The sequence below is a fragment of the Coregonus clupeaformis genome, chromosome 30, assembly GCF_020615455.1.
Source record: "Coregonus clupeaformis isolate EN_2021a chromosome 30, ASM2061545v1, whole genome shotgun sequence".
Classification (NCBI taxonomy): domain Eukaryota; kingdom Metazoa; phylum Chordata; class Actinopteri; order Salmoniformes; family Salmonidae; genus Coregonus; species Coregonus clupeaformis.
In genome coordinates, this window is record NC_059221.1 from 17,732,181 (window position 1) to 17,749,692 (window position 17,512).

Genomic DNA, 17,512 nt, shown 5'->3' on the forward strand with positions numbered 1-17,512 from the left:
TTGTTTCCTTTATAAAATGGGTATAGTAGCATGTCTGTCTGATTGCATCCCTCTTTCAACCAGTCTTTCCAACCAGTCATGATTGATATGTGAGTGTTAGTGGAATGGTATGGGAGAAGCAAATCTCAAACCAACGCCACCCATTCCAGTTAGTTAGTAAAGGTTTCTCTGGGTTGGGTTCGGTCTCCGCAATAGCAGTGCTCTTTATGCTATTTGAGAGGTCAATATCTGTGTTGGATTATTGCGCTTGGCAAACGGACATTGTATTTATCAATGGGCATTTTTGTTTTAAAAATGTGTCTGGTGTTCCATGGGATTACACATGTAATAATGAGTTGTGATATTACTTTTCTTGTCGTAAAAGCCAACAAGTGGTGAAACCAAGTCTTTCGTGTTTGGACTTGTAGTTGTGTCCTGAGGAAACCTTATGTCACATGGTTTTTGCTTTCTCTCCTTTGCCTTAGCTTGAGTGCTTTGCCTGAAGTTTCTCAGAGTCTACTGCTTTCTTCTCTAGCTGCTTGTTAAAAGGTTTAGAAGCTGTGGGCTAATGCTGTCAGTCTTTATGCCTGGGCTATGTTGACATTATTCTCTCTCCGAGGCATAAATCTAGAGGTGGCATTTCTAATGTCATGTCTGTTTGACGAATCTTTGCTACTCAATGTGCAAAGATGACGATGTGGTGACTGGTTAAACAAACATTGGTATGTTTTGATAAGTTGACCCTGCCCTATGTCTGATTTTAATGTTTTGATCATTAAGAACACAAGACAGTTGTGTGGACCCATACCTGCAAGAGGACTATGAGGATTTCCTCCCGCCAGGTTGTGGTGAGGCAGTGTTCAACTTTAGCCTGGAGAAACATGTGGTGCCAGAGGGCAGTGGAGACGAGGAGGAGGGGGAGGAGGATTATGATGAGGAGGAGGAGGAGGACACACACTATAGCCCACAGCCAGACGAGGAGCAGGAGGATTATAAGGAGGATATAGACTATAGCCCACAGCCAGACAAGGAGCAGGAGGATTATAAGGAGGATATAGACTATAGCCCACAGCCAGACGAGGAGCAGGAGGATTATAAGGAGGATATAGACTATAGCCCACAGCCAGACGAGGAGCAGGAGGATTATAAGGAGGATATAGACTATAGCCCACAGCCAGACGAGGAGCAGGAGGATTATAAGGAGGATATAGACTATAGCCCACAGCCAGACAAGGAGCAGGAGGATTATAAGGAGGATATAGACTATAGCCCACAGCCAGACGAGGAGGATTATAAGGAGGATATAGACTATAGCCCACAGCCAAACAAGGAGCAGGAGGAGACAGACTATGGTCCGCAGCCAGAGGAGGAGGAGGAGGACACTGAATACAGCCAACAGCCAGATGAGGAGGAGGAGGACACTGAATACAGCCAACAGCCAGAGGAGGAGGACACTGAATACAGCCAACAGCCAGAGGAGGAGGACACTGAATACAGCCAACAGCCAGATGAGGAGGAGGAGGACACTGAATACAGCCAACAGCCAGAGGAGGAGGACACTGAATACAGCCAACAGCCAGAGGAGGAGGACACTGAATACAGCCAACAGCCAGAGGAGGAGGAGGAGGACACTGAATACAGCCAACAGCCAGAGGAGGAGGAGGAGGAGGACACTGAATACAGCCAACAGCCAGAGGAGGAGGACACTGAATACAGCCAACAGCCAGAGGAGGAGGAGGAGGACACTGAATACAGCCAACAGCCAGAGGAGGAGGAGGAGGACACTGAATACAGCCAACAGCCAGAGGAGGAGGAGGAAAAAGAGGAGGACACAGATTATAGCCAAAGGCCATACATTCCCACACGGTGGCCATCAAACATCCCCACACGGAGCCTACTGTCCACTACCAGCCACCGTACCCAACCCACTCGCCCTACCATCCCTACTCGCCCTACCACTCGCCCAGCCGCTCACCCTACCACTCCTACTCACCCAACCACAACCACCCCCATAGCTGACATGGTCCAAGTCCACCTGAATAGGACTGCACCCAGGGTTCCATCACTGAACACGCCCAGCCCTGAGGTTAGAGAGCACAGCTTCCAGTTCCTAATGAGGCTTCACATGAACCGCTTCAACCAGCGCCTCAGCATGTTGGAGAGCAACACCCTAGACATCAAGGAGGGTATCCAGGCCATGAGGGGCCAGCAGAGCAAGCTCAGCACCCAGCTGGAGACGCTGCAGTCACAGTCTGCCCTGGAGAAGAAGGAGAGGGTGGGCAAGCTGGAGAGTAGCTACACAGACATGGAAACTCGTCTGAGAAGGCTGGAGGGTCGTCTGGAGATTGTGATAGATGGGTTTACTGCCCTGGCTCAGGAGATGAACAAGGTGAAACGCGTCAGACAAATAGCACGGTCTGCTAAGGAGGCGATGGCTCTGCCACCAGTCTCCACAGCCTTAGTGCCAGGTGTTACCACAACTCGACACTCCTTCAGGACTTCTCAATTAACAACCGTGACAACACTGAGATCCACTGTCGGGACTCAATCCACAACCACCAGGTCACAAACTAGAGCCACAGTCCCCAAAAGCTTACCCATGCCCCGTCTCCCTGCTAAGAAAGCCATGATAGCCCGTAAGTCCACCACCAAAACAGTCAAACAAACTACAAATCTTCAAACAACGGTCACCACAAAGCCCACGTCCCAAACAGTCAAAAACAGACAAACTACAAAACCTAAACCATTAACTAGATCCACTAAAAGTAATGTAAATTCAAAGTCCAGCCCAAGACAAAATACTACCCTAAGTAAACCCAGGACTAGCTCTAGACCACGTAGTACAACAAATCCTAGCACTAGACCACGTAGTACAACAAAGCCTGAAACAAAGACTACGATGGCCAATAAGCTTCATGTGACAGCTAATAAGCGCTCAACACAGACACGTCAATCAAAACCAAGGCAAGCTAAAGAAGACCTGGCTAACACTAAATATCAGCTGGCACCACCATCCCATAAACTTAAGCCTCCAACACAGGTGTCAAAAAATCCAACGTCATCCAAGTCACGTAATGAAGCTGCTAAACAGGAAAAGGATGCTTCTCGTGCTAGGAGCAATGATAAAATATACAGTGCCTTTAGATCAGTTGCACCTGATTCAAAGATTCAACCCAATGTTAAAATCAAAGAAACAGTTGTCAAGAAACCATCCCACTCAAACAATGGTAACTTTAGACCTAATGGAGAAACCACTGCTCCAGACTCATACCAGTTGGCCCCACCGTCCCACAAAGTCCAGGAAGTGTCAAAAACCAAAACAAGTTACTCCAAGAAAGTTCTCACCACCACGTTGGCACCCACCAAAACGACCTCTTCTTCAAAGCGTTCCAGGTTAACAATGAAGAGTAAAGTCAAAACTACTCGTTCCAAGAGACCCTCACAGAAGAAGAAATCCCAGCCCCAGTCCAATGTTCTGGACCTGCTCAAACTAGTTCAAAGGAATTATCAAAAATCATCCCAAAAGAACAAGAAACAGAAGCAAGATGGTTCCGATGGTTCTTTTCACATTGTTCTAGGAAGGCTGGCCATTCCCATCAAAATTATCCCTGATTATTAGGTACATTTATATATATATTTTTAACTTGAACTAATTTCAACATGTATCTAAAAGAACCTGTTTGTGGACCTGATATTTATGCTTATTTTTATAATATATTTTTTATCTATGGAATATGTCAAATTAATGTTTTTGATAAAGGACTGCATGAGTTTGAGAGTAACTTCTTCATGTACAGGCAACATTGTTATTGTGTTTAAAGGTGCATCATGAAATAATATACAGTTACCCTATTCAAAGTTGTACATTTACAAAAGTTGTTTGGTGCTATTTTGCTTGAGCCCAGTGGGTCAGACTACCTCAAGACGTACACATGCAGTATTTAGAGAGTATTACATTTCAACTTTCAGAGCAGAATTTATAAATAACCCCTATTATACAGACAAATTGTACATGTCAAATTGGTTTAGCACAATAATGCAAGTACAGTGCATTTAGAAAGTATTCAGACCCCTTGACTTTTTCCACATTTTGTTATGTTACAGCTTTATTCTGAAATAGGATTTAATTGTTTTTTTCCCTCATCAATCTACACACAATACCCCGTAATGACAAAGCAAAAACAGGTTTTTAGAAATGTTAGCAAATTTATAAAGAATAGAAAACTGAAATATCACATTTACATAAGTATTCAGACCCTTTACTCAGTACTTGGTTGAAGCACCTTTTGCAGCAATTACAGCCTCGAGTCTTCTTCAGTATGACGCTAAAAGCTTGGCACACCTGTATTTGGGGAGTTTCTCCCATTCTTCTCTGCAGATCCTCTCAGGCTCTGTCAGGTTGGATGGAGAGCGTCGCTGCACAGGTGTTTTCAGGTCTCTCCAGAGAGGTTGGATCAGGTTCAAGTCCGGGCTCTGGCTGGGCCACTCAAAAACATTGAGACTTGTCCCGAAGCCACTACTGCGTTGTCTTTGCTGTGTGCTTAGGGTCGTTGTCCTGTTGGAAGGTGAACTTTCGCCCCAGTCTGAGGTCTTGAGCGCTCTGGAGCAGGTTTTCATCAAGGATCTCTCTGTACTTTGCTCCATTCATCTTTCCCTCAATGCTGACTAGTCTCCCAGTCCATGCCGCTGAAAAACATCCCCACAGCATGATGCTGCCACAACCATGCTTCACCGTAGGGTATTGGCCAGGTGATGAGCGGCGCCTGGTTTCCTCCAGACGTGATGCTTGGCATTCAGGCCAAAGAGTTCAATCTTGGTTTCATCAGACCAGATAATCTTTTTTCTCATGGTCTGAGAGTCCTTTAGGTGCCTTTTGGCAAACTCCAAGCGGGCTGTCATGTGCCTTTTACTAAGGAATGGCTTCCGTCTGGCCACTCTACCATAAAGGCCTGATTGGTGGAGTGCTGCAGAGATGGTTGTCCTTCTGGAAGGTTCTCCCAACTCCACAGAGGAACTCTGGAGCTCTGTCAGAGTGACCATCGGGTTCTTGGTCACCTCCCTGACCAAGGCCCTTCTCCCCCGATTGCTCAGTTTGGTGGTTCCAAACTTCTACCATTTAAGAATGATGGAGGCCACTGTGTTCTTGGGGACCTTCAATGCTGCAGAAATGTTTTGGTACCCTTCCCCAGATCTGTGCCTCGACACAGTCCTGTCTCAGAGCTCTATGGACAATTCCTTCAACCTCATGGCTTGGTTTTTGCTCTGACATGCACTGTCAACTGTGGGACCTTATATAGATAGGTGCGTGCCTTTCCAAATCATGTCCAATCAATTGAATTTACCACAGGTGGACTCCAATCAAGTTGTAGAAATATCTCAAGGATGATCAATGGAAACAGAATGCACCTGAGCTCAATTTCGAGTCTCATAGCAAAGGGTCTGAATACTTATGTAAATAAGGTATTTCTGTTTTTTATTTTTAATACATTTGCTAACATTTCTAAAAACCTGTTTTCGCTTTGTCATTATGGAGTATTGCGTGTAGATTGATGAGGGAAAACATCAATGTAATCTATTTTAGAATAAGGCTGTAACGTAACAAAATATGGAAAAAGTGAATGGGTTCGAATACTTTCCGAATGCACTGTATATGTATACCAGTGGAGGCTGGTGGGAGCAGCTATAGGAGGACAGGCTCATTGTAATGGCTGGAATGGAACAAATGGAACGGCATCAAACACATCATACGTACGGTATGGAACCCACCTTTGACTGTGTTCCAATATTTCCATTCCAGCCATTACAATGAGCCCGTCCTCCTATAACTCCTCCCACCAGCCTCCACTGATGTACAATACAGGACTGTCAGTTAAGTATTTGAAGTGAGTTTGCCCAAGCTTTCGTCCCTATGTTCATGTGTAAATCTTTTTTTTTTATTCCATCTGCTATTATTATTAGATGTCTATCGATATGATTGTGTATGTTAATGTAATCCATTATTATGGTGTATTATGTACTTTATAGCGTTCATTCTGCCCTTGCTGCCTTGTGATTGTACTTTAAAAGTTTTTTTAAAAGTTTTTTAGTTTTAGTTTTTGTACATAACCTGAATAGCAACATGAAGCATGTAAAATGTCAACCCATTTCTTTACAGCAACAATATCCAGATTTGGCTTCATCATGCATTGGTCAGATAGTTTCCAAAAACCGTTTTAGCTTCTTACTGTAAAGTTAGACTGGACAGGTTTTTCCAAAGTCCCATTGAAGCTGTGCGTTTGTTGGCTGTTCAACCGTGGAGCTTCCAGTGACAAGGTAAGAACTGGAGCAGCATGGGTAGCTCTCCCCCAGGGTAGCTTGGCCTATTGGGCTCTTTAGCTGGACAGAGCTTTGGTGGATGGACGTAGTGCCTCAGCTTGCTTGGGCAATGGGCATCATTCTTCTTAGTTTCTCAGTCTTATATCATGATGTGATATGATGCCTCTTTCTGCACTTAGACTTCAGTTCTCCTGTTCATTTTCTCTGCTCTGCTCTGCTGTCTTTATCAAGGTGTACTTTGGTGACACATTCTTTTAAAATGGAAATGTAACTTTAATGCAGCCTTCCTCAGTTCGTCTTCTAGCAACCTACGAGAGGAGAGATGGTTTCAACATTTGACCCATGTTGAGAGTTGTAGCATTGGCTGTGCTTTGTCTATCTCCACCATCGGCAATACATACATATCTTTTAGCCTCTTTTTGCATCTGGGAAACTCAAAAGCCAGTGGATTTTCAAGTGGTGTATCAAAGCTGTATGCGTCACTATGTGATCGTGAGTAGTGTTTAAAAAAAAAAAAACTCATAATGCAGGGGACCTGGGGGATACCTAGTGCTTGAACAATGGAAATCCACAATGAATAAATTGTTGATGTTGGCTAATAATGTGACAAATCTATTGTGTAGCTTGTATACATCATGCATAGTATTTTACTGGCAATGTATTTTCATGTGTCTATTCTGGGCCAAGAGTGTGCTGCGAGGACAAGCCTCATCATGTATCTTCACACAGCTCAACCAATTTCCTGCCCCCATTGTTCCTTCCCTGTATGTATCCTCGTTGACTGGAAATGTTTGTTTTAAAGTGTACCTTTTGGCTGTTCTCCATTTCAGATGTGCTGCTGGGTACACAGGCAACCCCCAGCTTGGACAAAGGTGTATCGTTGGCAACAATGATCTCAATGGTAGGTATATAGATTATTCAATTAAATATAACTTTATCGCCTCAGGGGCAGTGTTAGTAGTGCTAACATATTGCAGTTATGTACATTATAAAATTAAATTAAAAAATTATAGTATTTGGTGGAATGAAGGCACACAGAGTGAAAACCTCAGCTGTGGCATGTTAACAGGTAACTGCTACAACTGTGACCAGAGAGGAAGTGAAGGATGCAATGGAAATGGTGTGTGTCGCTGCAAGGTACGTTTTTCATAAAACCACCATCCGCATTGACATCCTCCAATATCCTTATCCACTAGTTATCGCTCTAAGTTTGTCCCATATAAATAGAGTTACTAGAATGGCATTCCCATTCAAGTCAATGTTCTATTTCTATGGTTAGTTCACCTCTCACACTATATCATTGTGTTACCAGATGAACGTTGAGGGCCCTGCTTGCTCCGACTGTAAGCAGGGAACCTTCCACCTCAGCACAGGCAACAAAGATGGCTGCCTGTCCTGCTTCTGCATGGGAGTCACTCAGCAGTGCTCCAGCTCCTCCCACTACAGAGACCAGGTACCCAGGCAACAAGAACTAGGAAACTACTTCCTTAAAAAAATATATGAGTAAATATATGAAGAGAGCACTTTGAGAGTAGCCTGGCGCTGGTCCCATATTTGTTTGAGTTTGACGTGACAATGACCAATTAAGGAGTTGGCAAGTCAACACACAAACAGATACTTACAGCTTTGTTGAGAGCACTGCAATTGCCAATAATGTTCTACTGAACTGAATAAACGGATTACATTTTCTGACGCTTTTCCTGTCTCTCTGAGTGTGATTGGTTGATCATCCCTTCCTGTGTGTCCTGCAGGTGTCGTCCGTCTTTGCCCCAGGTAACTTCCAGGGCTTTGCTTTGGTCAACCGGCAGCGCACCAACCGTATCTCCACCGGCTTCACCGTGGAGGTGTCCACCGACGGCACCCAGCTCTCCTACAGCAACTTTGACTACCTGGGCCAGGAGCCCCACTATTGGCAGCTGCCCGGGGCTTTCCAGGGGGATAAGGTGAGTCCCAGTTGATGATCTGGCCACTGTGGCCATCAGAGACGATACAAACGCTGTCCCAACGTCTACTCCCACTCTCTCTCTATATGGTGCAAAGTGGCTTCTTTTCATTCTGAAACCTCTAGCATTCCTGCTCCTAACAGCGCTTAAATGCTCTCTCAATTTCTGCCTGAATGTCTGTGCTGGTCTTTGCTGTGAAAGGATTTGCTAAATGAGTTATCGTAGAGAACACTAAGTTTGAGGGCCAATCTCATAGTGGGAATTGTAGAAACAGAGTTTGGTTGTATGCTCCATGAATTTACCATCTATTACAGGGGTTAGAACCTCATCAGAAAGCATTAGCCATAGCAATCTCTGAGATAGTCCGTACTGTACTGTTTGTTGATGCACATACACTACCGGTCAAAAGTTTTAGAACACCTACTCATTCAAGGGTTTTTCTTTATTTTTACTATTTTCTACATTGTAGAATAATAGTGAAGACATCAAAACTATGAAATAACACATCTGGAATCATGTAGTAACCAAGAAAGTGTTAATCAAATGAAAATATATTTTATATTTGAGATTCTTCAAATAGCCACCCTTTGCCTTGATGACAGCTTTGCACACTCCTGGCATTCTCTCAACCAGCTTCACCTGGAATGCTTTTCCAACAGTCTTGAAGGAGTTCCCACATATGCTGAGCACTTTTTGGCTGCTTTTCCTTCACTCTGCGGTCCAACTCATCCCAAACCATCTCAATTTGGTTGAGGTCGGGGGATTGTGGAGGCCAGGTCATCTGATGCAGCACTCCATCACTCTCCTTTTTGGTAAAATAGCAGTACACAGCCTGCAGGTGTGCTGGGTCATTGTCCTTTTGAAGAACAAATGATAGTCCCACTAAGCCCAAACCAGATGGGATGGCATATCAATGCAGAATGCTGTGGTAGCCATGCTGGTTAAGTGTGCCTTGAATTCTAAATAAATCACAGACAGTGTCACCAGCAAAGCACCCCCACACCATAACACCTCCTTCTCCATGCTTTAAGGTGGGAAATACACATGCGGAGATCAACCGTTCACCCACACCGCGTCTAACAAAGACACGGCGGTTGGAACCAAAAATCTTACAATTGGACTCCAGACCAAAGGACACATTTACACCAGTATAATGTCCATTGCTCGTGTTTTTTGGCCCAAGCAAGTCTCTTCTTCTTATTGGTGTCCTTTAGTAGTGGTTTCTTTGCAGCAATTCGAACATGAAGGCCTGATTCACACTGTCACGACTTCCGCAGAGGCTGCCTCCCCTCCTTGTTCGGGCAGGTTTCGGCGTCACCGGCTTACTAGCTACTGCCGATCCATTTATCATCACTCCATTTGTCTTGTCTTCAATCACACACACCTGGTCCTTATCCCTCATTAGTCATTGTATAAGTGTTCCCTCTGTTTCCTTGTCTGTGTGGGTGATTGTTTATTGTGGAGGTTAGTGAAGCTTGGTGGAGCTCGTGTATTTTGTATCGACGGGAGTATTTTCCCATGTGCACTTGTTTTGTGCCCTGGAGTGTGTTTGACACATTTCTGCGTAAACCTGTATTTTGCCTGTTATTCTGTGATTTACCCTCCTGCGCCTGACTTCTTCAACACCACAACATCACACACACAGTCTCCTCTGAACAGTTGATGTTGAGATGTGTCTGTTACTTGAACTCTGTTAAGCATTTATTTGAGCTGCAACTTCTGAGGCTGGTAACTCTAATGAACGTATCCTCTGCAGCAGAGGTAACTCTGGGTCTTCCATTCCTGTGGCGGTCCTCATGAGAGCTAGTTTCATCATAGCGCTTGATGGTTTTTGCGACTGCACTTGAAGAAACTTTCAAAGTTCTTGAAATGTTCTGTATTGACTGACTGTCATGTCTTAAAGTAATGATGGACTGTCGTTTCGCTTTGCTTATTTGAGCTGTTCTTGCCATAATATGGACTTGGTCATTTACCAAATAGGGCTGCCTTGTCACAACACAACTGATTGGCTCAAACGCAGGAAATAATGAAATTCCACAAATTAACTTTTAAGAAGGCACACCTGTTAATTGAAATGCATTCCAGGTGACTACCTCATGAAGCTGGTTGAGAGAATGCCAAGAGTGTGCAAAGCTGTCATCAAGGTAAAGGGTGGCTATTTGAAGAATTTCAAATATAAAACATATTTTAATTTAATTTGGTTACTACATGATTCCATGTGTGCTATTTCATAGTTTTGATGTCTTCACTATTATTCTACAATGTAGAAAATAGTAAAAATAAAGAAAAACCATTGAATGAGTAGGTGTTCTAAAACTTTTGACTGGTAGTGTACTTTTAGAGAGTTTCATTTCATTATTGGTCTTGATGAGATGTTGGTTCTTTATGCATCATTCAAGTGTAATTTAGTTATTTTTACTCTTGGTTTGCCTTTCCACTCTATAGAAGGAAGCTTTCTTTGCTCGTATGAGACGAGCGCACCAGGTAAACCAGAGTGGTGCTTGTCGTGTGGTGATGATTGTGGATTGACCAGTCATACAGTATCAGACTTATTGTGAAGAATTGATGACTAAAATGTCTGCCTGTAATTCAAACAATGGATTGGTGTGATTTGGCATTTGATCGTACTGATTGATTTGATTTGTATTTTGATAAATGTTTCATACATAACCCCATTCTCTTGAGTGTAGGTTTGTGTGTTTGAGATGCATGGATTTCCTGCTTAGTTTTCCAATGGTCTCTAATTTGTCCTAGTTTTAACTCCGTTGTAGCAGCAATCAACATACAGTACTTGCTCTATTTACACACATTTTTGTTATATTAGTTATATTTCAGATTCACATGCCATAGTAGGTTACACGCTACACATATTGGTTACTTAGAAGTCACTCTGTTTAATGGACCATTCCCATAGTGGATGACTCAGATGTAGTGTACTGAAGTGAATGAGTCATAAGGAGTTTTGCAGAGGTCCAACTTTGATAGCCATAAACAGTAATTAAGTTCTAAAAGCCTTCCATTAGTTCTAAAGTTTTAAAGTCTTCCACTGGCTCCTACATGGGAAATTAGTAAGTGATCACTGGAGTCTTGCTTTATTCACAACACTAGAGAGACTCCGCCTGGTCAGAGGAGCAACTGAGGAAGGATGCGTGCATTTGGGACATAATGAAGTCTTCGAAGGGTAATGGCACCTCCAGGTCCAAAAGAGCTAGCCAGGTATTCCTACTGTAGCCTAGCCACCCACTGCTACGTCCATACAACACGTCTAATGACAACAATACAACCCAACCATCTCCCTCACACAGTGTGACCCCCCTTCCCCTAATATGGATTGCCTTTTGCGATGTCAATCGCCATGACATCCTTGAAAGATAATCCCACCACCCTTAGACAATATGTGATTGGATATTTACTGTAGCATGGTAGATATCAGCATGAAAGCAACTGCAGCACGTTGACAGTACATTTACCAGATGCATGTCGCAAAAAGGCACGTGTGTGGATTACAAACAGAGCCTGAATGGGCATGTGAGGCGCTCTGGAATTTGAAGAGAAGAGATACATGTTGTGTCTAATGGCAGACGTGTGTGGATGATTTGTGTGTTTTGTGTCAAAGACATCCCTGATTTAGGATTGTAGAAACTAGAAAGTTGAATGGCCACAGTGAGTGAAGTTGTGTACATACCACAGGGTTGTAGACCTGGTTAAGAGCATGACACAGTTTCCCTACCAACACCCCCCAGACCCCAGTGCTTGGTGTGTCTCTTACCTTGCATGGTGGGAGGTCTCCTTTGGGGAACGCCCATGAGTCCCCCCACCCACCACCTTCCCCATCCTCTCCCCCAGGAACAAGTGAAGAAGCTGGATGATGAGATATGGGCAATCATCTCCAACTTTCCAGCCGGCTCTCCTCCCTTCCCTCCCTCCTCTTCCTCTGAGAGGAAGGTCCCCAGCGCCTCGTCTCGGGCGGGGTCTCGTACCCCCATGAGGCCCCCCTCTCCCCCTTCCTCCCCCTCTGGTCTCTCCTCCCTGGTACGGCCTACTAGTCCTCAGCCAGCCTCCCCAGGTCACTCTCCTCGACTGCAGGTACATCTAAAATAACCCCTCTGAGAAACCTTCAAACTTCATACCTTTTTAGCTCATCCATAGTTGTTATTGTGGTTGTTGCTGACTGGTTTGCTCTTTTTTTGGGCCTGGTCCTGTTGACAGACTCAACAGCGTGGTACCAAGAACATAGTGGGTCCTCCTAGTGCTCCCAGTGGCCCCAGGCCTGCAGGGGCCTCCAGACAGGTAGACATGATGACATGCTGGTGAACTGACTGACGGACAGACTGACTGACTGACTGATTGGGTGGCTGGCTGACTGACTGGCTGAATAATGGACAGACAGATAGACAACCAGACTGACTGACTGCATGTCCCTGCCCTTGGCACACACAGACAGAGGAAACTGCCTCCCTCCATGTGATAACATACACTGTACTGTAGCCAGGAAGGTTAATCAACAACCGATCAGGTTGTTTATGAAGTCATCCATTCACGAACCATGAGAGTTAATATTTTACAGGGTTATCCTGTACAGTTTTCCTTAGTATTGTCAAAGTGTTCGCCGCCTGGGTCTTTTTCAAAAGAACAAGAATGAGAAGATTGGGCTGAAAAAGGGCAGTATGTGCATAAATTCCATGACTAACCAGGGTGGTATTTTCCTCTTTAAAGCACAGTACACACTAATTGCTGTTGAAGTCGTACTCTGTAATTCTTCACTTAAAGAGTAGCACTGAATCTATAATCTATAATTATGCTGTACAAGGGTCTAAACATATATACCCGTCACACAGTCACCTTTACAAGCTGTGATTTTCACATTATACACACCGGAAGCTGTTGTTTTAGTTGCCAGTTAATGCATGGTGTGAGAGTCACTTTGTCACCAAGTAGTAGTTAACTAGTAGAGGACAAAAATGTAAACCCTTTCTCTGCTCTACTCTCTACTGTGCTTGCGATGCCCCTCTCTCACTCGCGCTATCTCTCTCTCTCTATCTATCTCTCTCTCTCTCTCTTTCTCTCCTTGCTTATCTTTTGATCTCTGTCTCTGGCTTGCTCTCTCATGCCTCTCCTTCCTCCTCTGCCCCAGTACGCTTTGTCCAACAAAGGTTTCAGCTTGCACCCGGATGACACGCTCTACTGGCAGCTCCCAGAGCAGTTCATAGGGGATAAGGTAACAGTACGAGCCAGGCCCAGCCCTCCTGCACCCTGATTGGGTGTTTACCCTTCGGTTAACCCTTTGGCCACAGAACCACTCCACCATTCCTCCACCTGAACTAACAGAGCTGTGGAAGGGAAATGAAGGGATGGGCGGCACCACCAGGCAACCCTGTGGAGTTTAGAGCACTTGTTTATTGATTCATAATCATTGTTTAACTAAGACAATTCTCCAAGTGGTGGGAGGTCAAGCATGACTCAGTTTTTATTGAAAAATATTAATGTCTTAAAGAAATTTAATACATCATGTGTTCTATGATCGTTTCACTTTTTTTGCTCTTCCAGAAAGACACATTTCTAATAGTCGAGGCCTAAGGTCCCCAACATGTACTAAGAAGCCTAAATGTATTTACCTCCACCTCTACAATAGGTGAACTCGTATGGTGGGAAGCTGAAGTACACCATCTCCTATGTAGCCGGCCAGAGAGGAACAGCCATTGAAGACGCTGATGTTCATATTATTGTAAGTATGCACCAAAGTTAACATTGCATTCAATCTCATTTACTGTTATTGCATCCATTCCATAGCACACTCACCACCCCACAAGTTATAAACTGCATTCTCTTCCATGTACTGCTGTTGCATCAATTCGTTGTACACTCACCTGTCATGGGTTGCCCTTATCATTGTTGCCCACAGGGAAATGACATCACCCTGGTGGCTCGCCAGCCATGGCAGAGGGGACAGGGGACAAGAGAGTCCCGCCAGTTTGAGCTTGTCTTCAGAGAGGTCAGTGTTCTACAGTAGCTGTGAACTCTATAGTCCCCAAATGGCAATTTGATTGCAACCTTTACCATCCATTCCTCATTGAAACAGGTCACACTAGCATCCTGGTAATAGAAGAGTATTAACTCCCCTCTCTCTCCACTGTAGGAGAACTGGCGTCGCCTAGACGGCATGCCTGCCACGAGGGAGCACCTGATGATGGTGCTGGCTGACCTGGATGACATCCTGGTGCGGGCCTCCTACTACACAGAGATGAGTTCCTCCAGCATCTCCGAGGTCAGCATGGAAGTGGCCGTGCCCAATTACAGCGGCCTGGCACAGGCTCTAGAGGTGGAGCACTGCCGCTGCCCGCCCGCCTACCAGGGACTTTCCTGTCAGGTAAGAGGAGGTCTCTCTCTCTGCCATAGGTGGGAATATTGACTAATTAACCTCGAACTTACGTTTATGTACGTTTATGTATATCTGAACACTCAGGGAAACCCGCCCTTAGAGTGTCAAGTCCATGGTGTGATGTGTGATGACAGTTGTACCTCATCTCTCTACCAGGACTGTGCCCCTGGCTACACTCGTACCGGAGGTGGCCTGTACCTGGGCCACTGTGAGCTGTGTGAGTGCAACGGGCACTCTGACTCCTGCCACCCTGAGACTGGCATCTGCACGGTATGCAGCCCAGAGAATCTCTTTAAGGCAGTTGTTTTGATTAATTTTTTCATTTAATTGATTTAACCTTAATTTATCCAGGTTAGTCTCGCTAAGATAAAACCAGGAGTGCTAATTTAGGATCAGTTTAGCCTCTTAGATCACAATGAATCTTAGATCAGCACCCATATGGTCTTAGGTCCAAAATAGCAGTAGATTTGAAATTAGTACATTGAATAACAAGTGAGTGTTTGTCGTCTTCCTGTGTCTCCAGAGCTGTCTGCACAACACCCAGGGAGAGCTGTGTGAGCAGTGTGCCCCAGGCTTCTTTGGTGATCCCACCGCTGGAACCCCAGAGGACTGCCAGCCCTGTGCCTGCCCTCACACCGACCCTGACAACCAGTGAGTAGTAGGCCACTAACAGGATTAGAACACAGAGCACAGTCTCAGTCTGAAGAAAAAAAATGATTGTTTGCTTTGCTTCTGTAACAAATATAAACAGTATCAAAATGCTCCTCATTGGAACAAGATTTAGTTCTCAGTCATTCATATCTGTCTCTGAAACTTTGCCCTATATCACAACTTGGAACAGATCCCACTGGGTTAGAGTTATTACTGGAGTATACTGTACTTGCTTATCTGTGTGTATGTTTGCCAGGTTCTCCCCCACCTGTGAGAGCCTTGGTAACGGTGGGTATCAGTGTACTGCTTGCCAGCCTGGATACACTGGCCAGTACTGTGAGCGGTAAGCTGACACAACTCTCTCTTTACCTCTCTAATCTAGCCTGGTCCCAGATCTGTTTGTTCTGTCTTGTCGGTCATTGTCATGCCAATGGCTATACAACACAAACTGAGCTAGTACCAAGTCTGTTGTCATGTTGACTCTAAATTAATTTCTTTCTCTCTAACCCCTACAGCTGTGCAACTGGATACGTTGGAAATCCACAGGACAGGATTAAGTGTCGTCCATTCAATAGTAAGTGAATAAAAGGAATCTATACAGAGATGTGTGTAGAATAGACCCAAAACGTCCAGTAAACTGGATCAAGTCAAATCAAATTGTATTTGTCACATGCGCCGATACATGTGGTATTGAGTGAACCAACTGAAAAGGAACTCAAAATCTGTCTACTTTTTCTTCCTACCATACTGTACCACCAAGAGTGTCTCTGTGATTGATCATTGTGGCCTAACCTTTGACCGTTAACCTCTGACCCAACAGCGGCAGCCTCCCTGGTGGTGAAGGTGTTCCCTGAGAGGGTTTTGGTGGCCCAGGGCAGCCCAGTGACCCTGCGGTGCCAGGTGACCGGCCCTCCACCCCACTACTACTACTGGTCCAGGGAGGATGGACGCCCCATGACCAACAGCGCCGACAGACGCAGACAAGGTATAGTATACTGGACAGACCAGTTCTGGGTAATAGGGAGTATGACATGGCCTAGTATAAGAGCCATACATAGAACTACTATTGTTGTATATAGCGGCACAGTATACACTCCTCAGTAAAGACCTAATACTGGTGAATATATATATATATATATATATATATATATATATATAATAGTATAAAAGTAATCCACCCCCCCATAAAAAAAACGTAAAAAGTGGTTGTCCCACTGGCTATCATAAGTTGAATGCACCAATTTGTAAGTCGCTCTGGATAAGAGCGTCTGCTAAATGACGTAAATGTAAATGTAATATAGATACAATCGTCCCGGCGCCTCTGTTAGAAGGTGTAGGAATGACCAGTAGGAGACAGATTGCCTCCCGAGTGGCGCAGTGGTCTAAGGCACTGCAGCAGTGCTAGCTGTGCCACTAGAGATCCTGGTTCGAATCCAGGCTCTGTCGTAGCCGGCCGCAACCGGGAGACCCATGGGGCGGCGCACAATTGGCCCAGCGTCGTCCAGGGTATGGAAGGGAATGGCCGGCAGGGATGTAGCTCAGTTGGTAGAGCATGGCGTTTGCAACGCCAGGGTTGTGGGTTCGATTCCCACGGGGGGTATGAAAAATTTAAAAATAATGTATGCACTCACTAACTGTAAGTCGCTCTGGATAAGAGCGTCTGCTAAATGACTAAAATGTAGATGTACAGAACACACTTAATTGCACACACACACCAATGTAGCAAGAGGGAACTAGTAGAAGTGGTTGTATGGTCATAAACACACTACACAGTAGAGAATGTCCAGAGAGGGAAGTGTCCTTGGGGTGAGGCCCAGCGGTCCGTCCTCTGTGTGTTGCTGCAGCCAGGAGGTTAGTCAACTTGCTGCAGAGAGATTGAGGTATAGATGGTAGTGGGGATCTGTTACCCCATCAGATAGGGCCTGTGATTGGTTGACCCTGTCAGGTGACTGAGTTCCCTGGCAACTTGGTCCCTAACACAAAGGTGTGAAGTGGGGGCAGAGTGACCTAAGAACAAAATAAAGCCCATCCCCTGAGTACCTCCACTCTTCTTCTTTCAAGTGACACTCCAGTCTCCTTTTCACCTCATTTAACACCTGATTTACTTAACAAAAGGCACATCTCAATAGGTGGTCCAGGTAAGTCGTGACATAGCACAAGTGGGGCGGTGGGCCTTTCCTCTTTTGTTCTCTATTGTTCCTCAAGCAAGGGAGGAGGCGATGACATCACAGGTTCCCAGCAGACC

At 44.9% G+C, this 17,512-nt stretch overlaps 1 protein-coding gene across 5 annotated transcripts in view; it reads left to right on the forward strand.

The window, feature by feature from the left end:
• The window catches only part of LOC121545748 (basement membrane-specific heparan sulfate proteoglycan core protein-like), a 160,245-nt gene that overhangs the window by 100,579 nt on the left and 42,154 nt on the right, over positions 1–17,512 (forward strand). For 3 of the 5 annotated variants that reach the window (XM_045209473.1, XM_045209474.1, XM_045209475.1), the window contains exons 30-41: positions 7,125–7,195; positions 7,364–7,431; positions 7,607–7,747; positions 8,046–8,237; positions 13,870–13,962; positions 14,140–14,229; positions 14,374–14,604; positions 14,773–14,886; positions 15,140–15,267; positions 15,524–15,610; positions 15,783–15,841; positions 16,088–16,252. In XM_045209473.1, the coding sequence (XP_045065408.1) occupies positions 7,125–7,195; positions 7,364–7,431; positions 7,607–7,747; positions 8,046–8,237; positions 13,870–13,962; positions 14,140–14,229; positions 14,374–14,604; positions 14,773–14,886; positions 15,140–15,267; positions 15,524–15,610; positions 15,783–15,841; positions 16,088–16,252 (1,439 nt within the window). Of the gene's footprint in view, positions 1–7,124; positions 7,196–7,363; positions 7,432–7,606; positions 7,748–8,045; positions 8,238–10,682; positions 10,722–12,083; positions 12,324–12,446; positions 12,528–13,371; positions 13,456–13,869; positions 13,963–14,139; positions 14,230–14,373; positions 14,605–14,772; positions 14,887–15,139; positions 15,268–15,523; positions 15,611–15,782; positions 15,842–16,087; positions 16,253–17,512 lie in introns of all 5 variants that reach the window. The other 2 variants (XM_045209472.1, XM_045209471.1) reach the window with 1 other exon arrangement.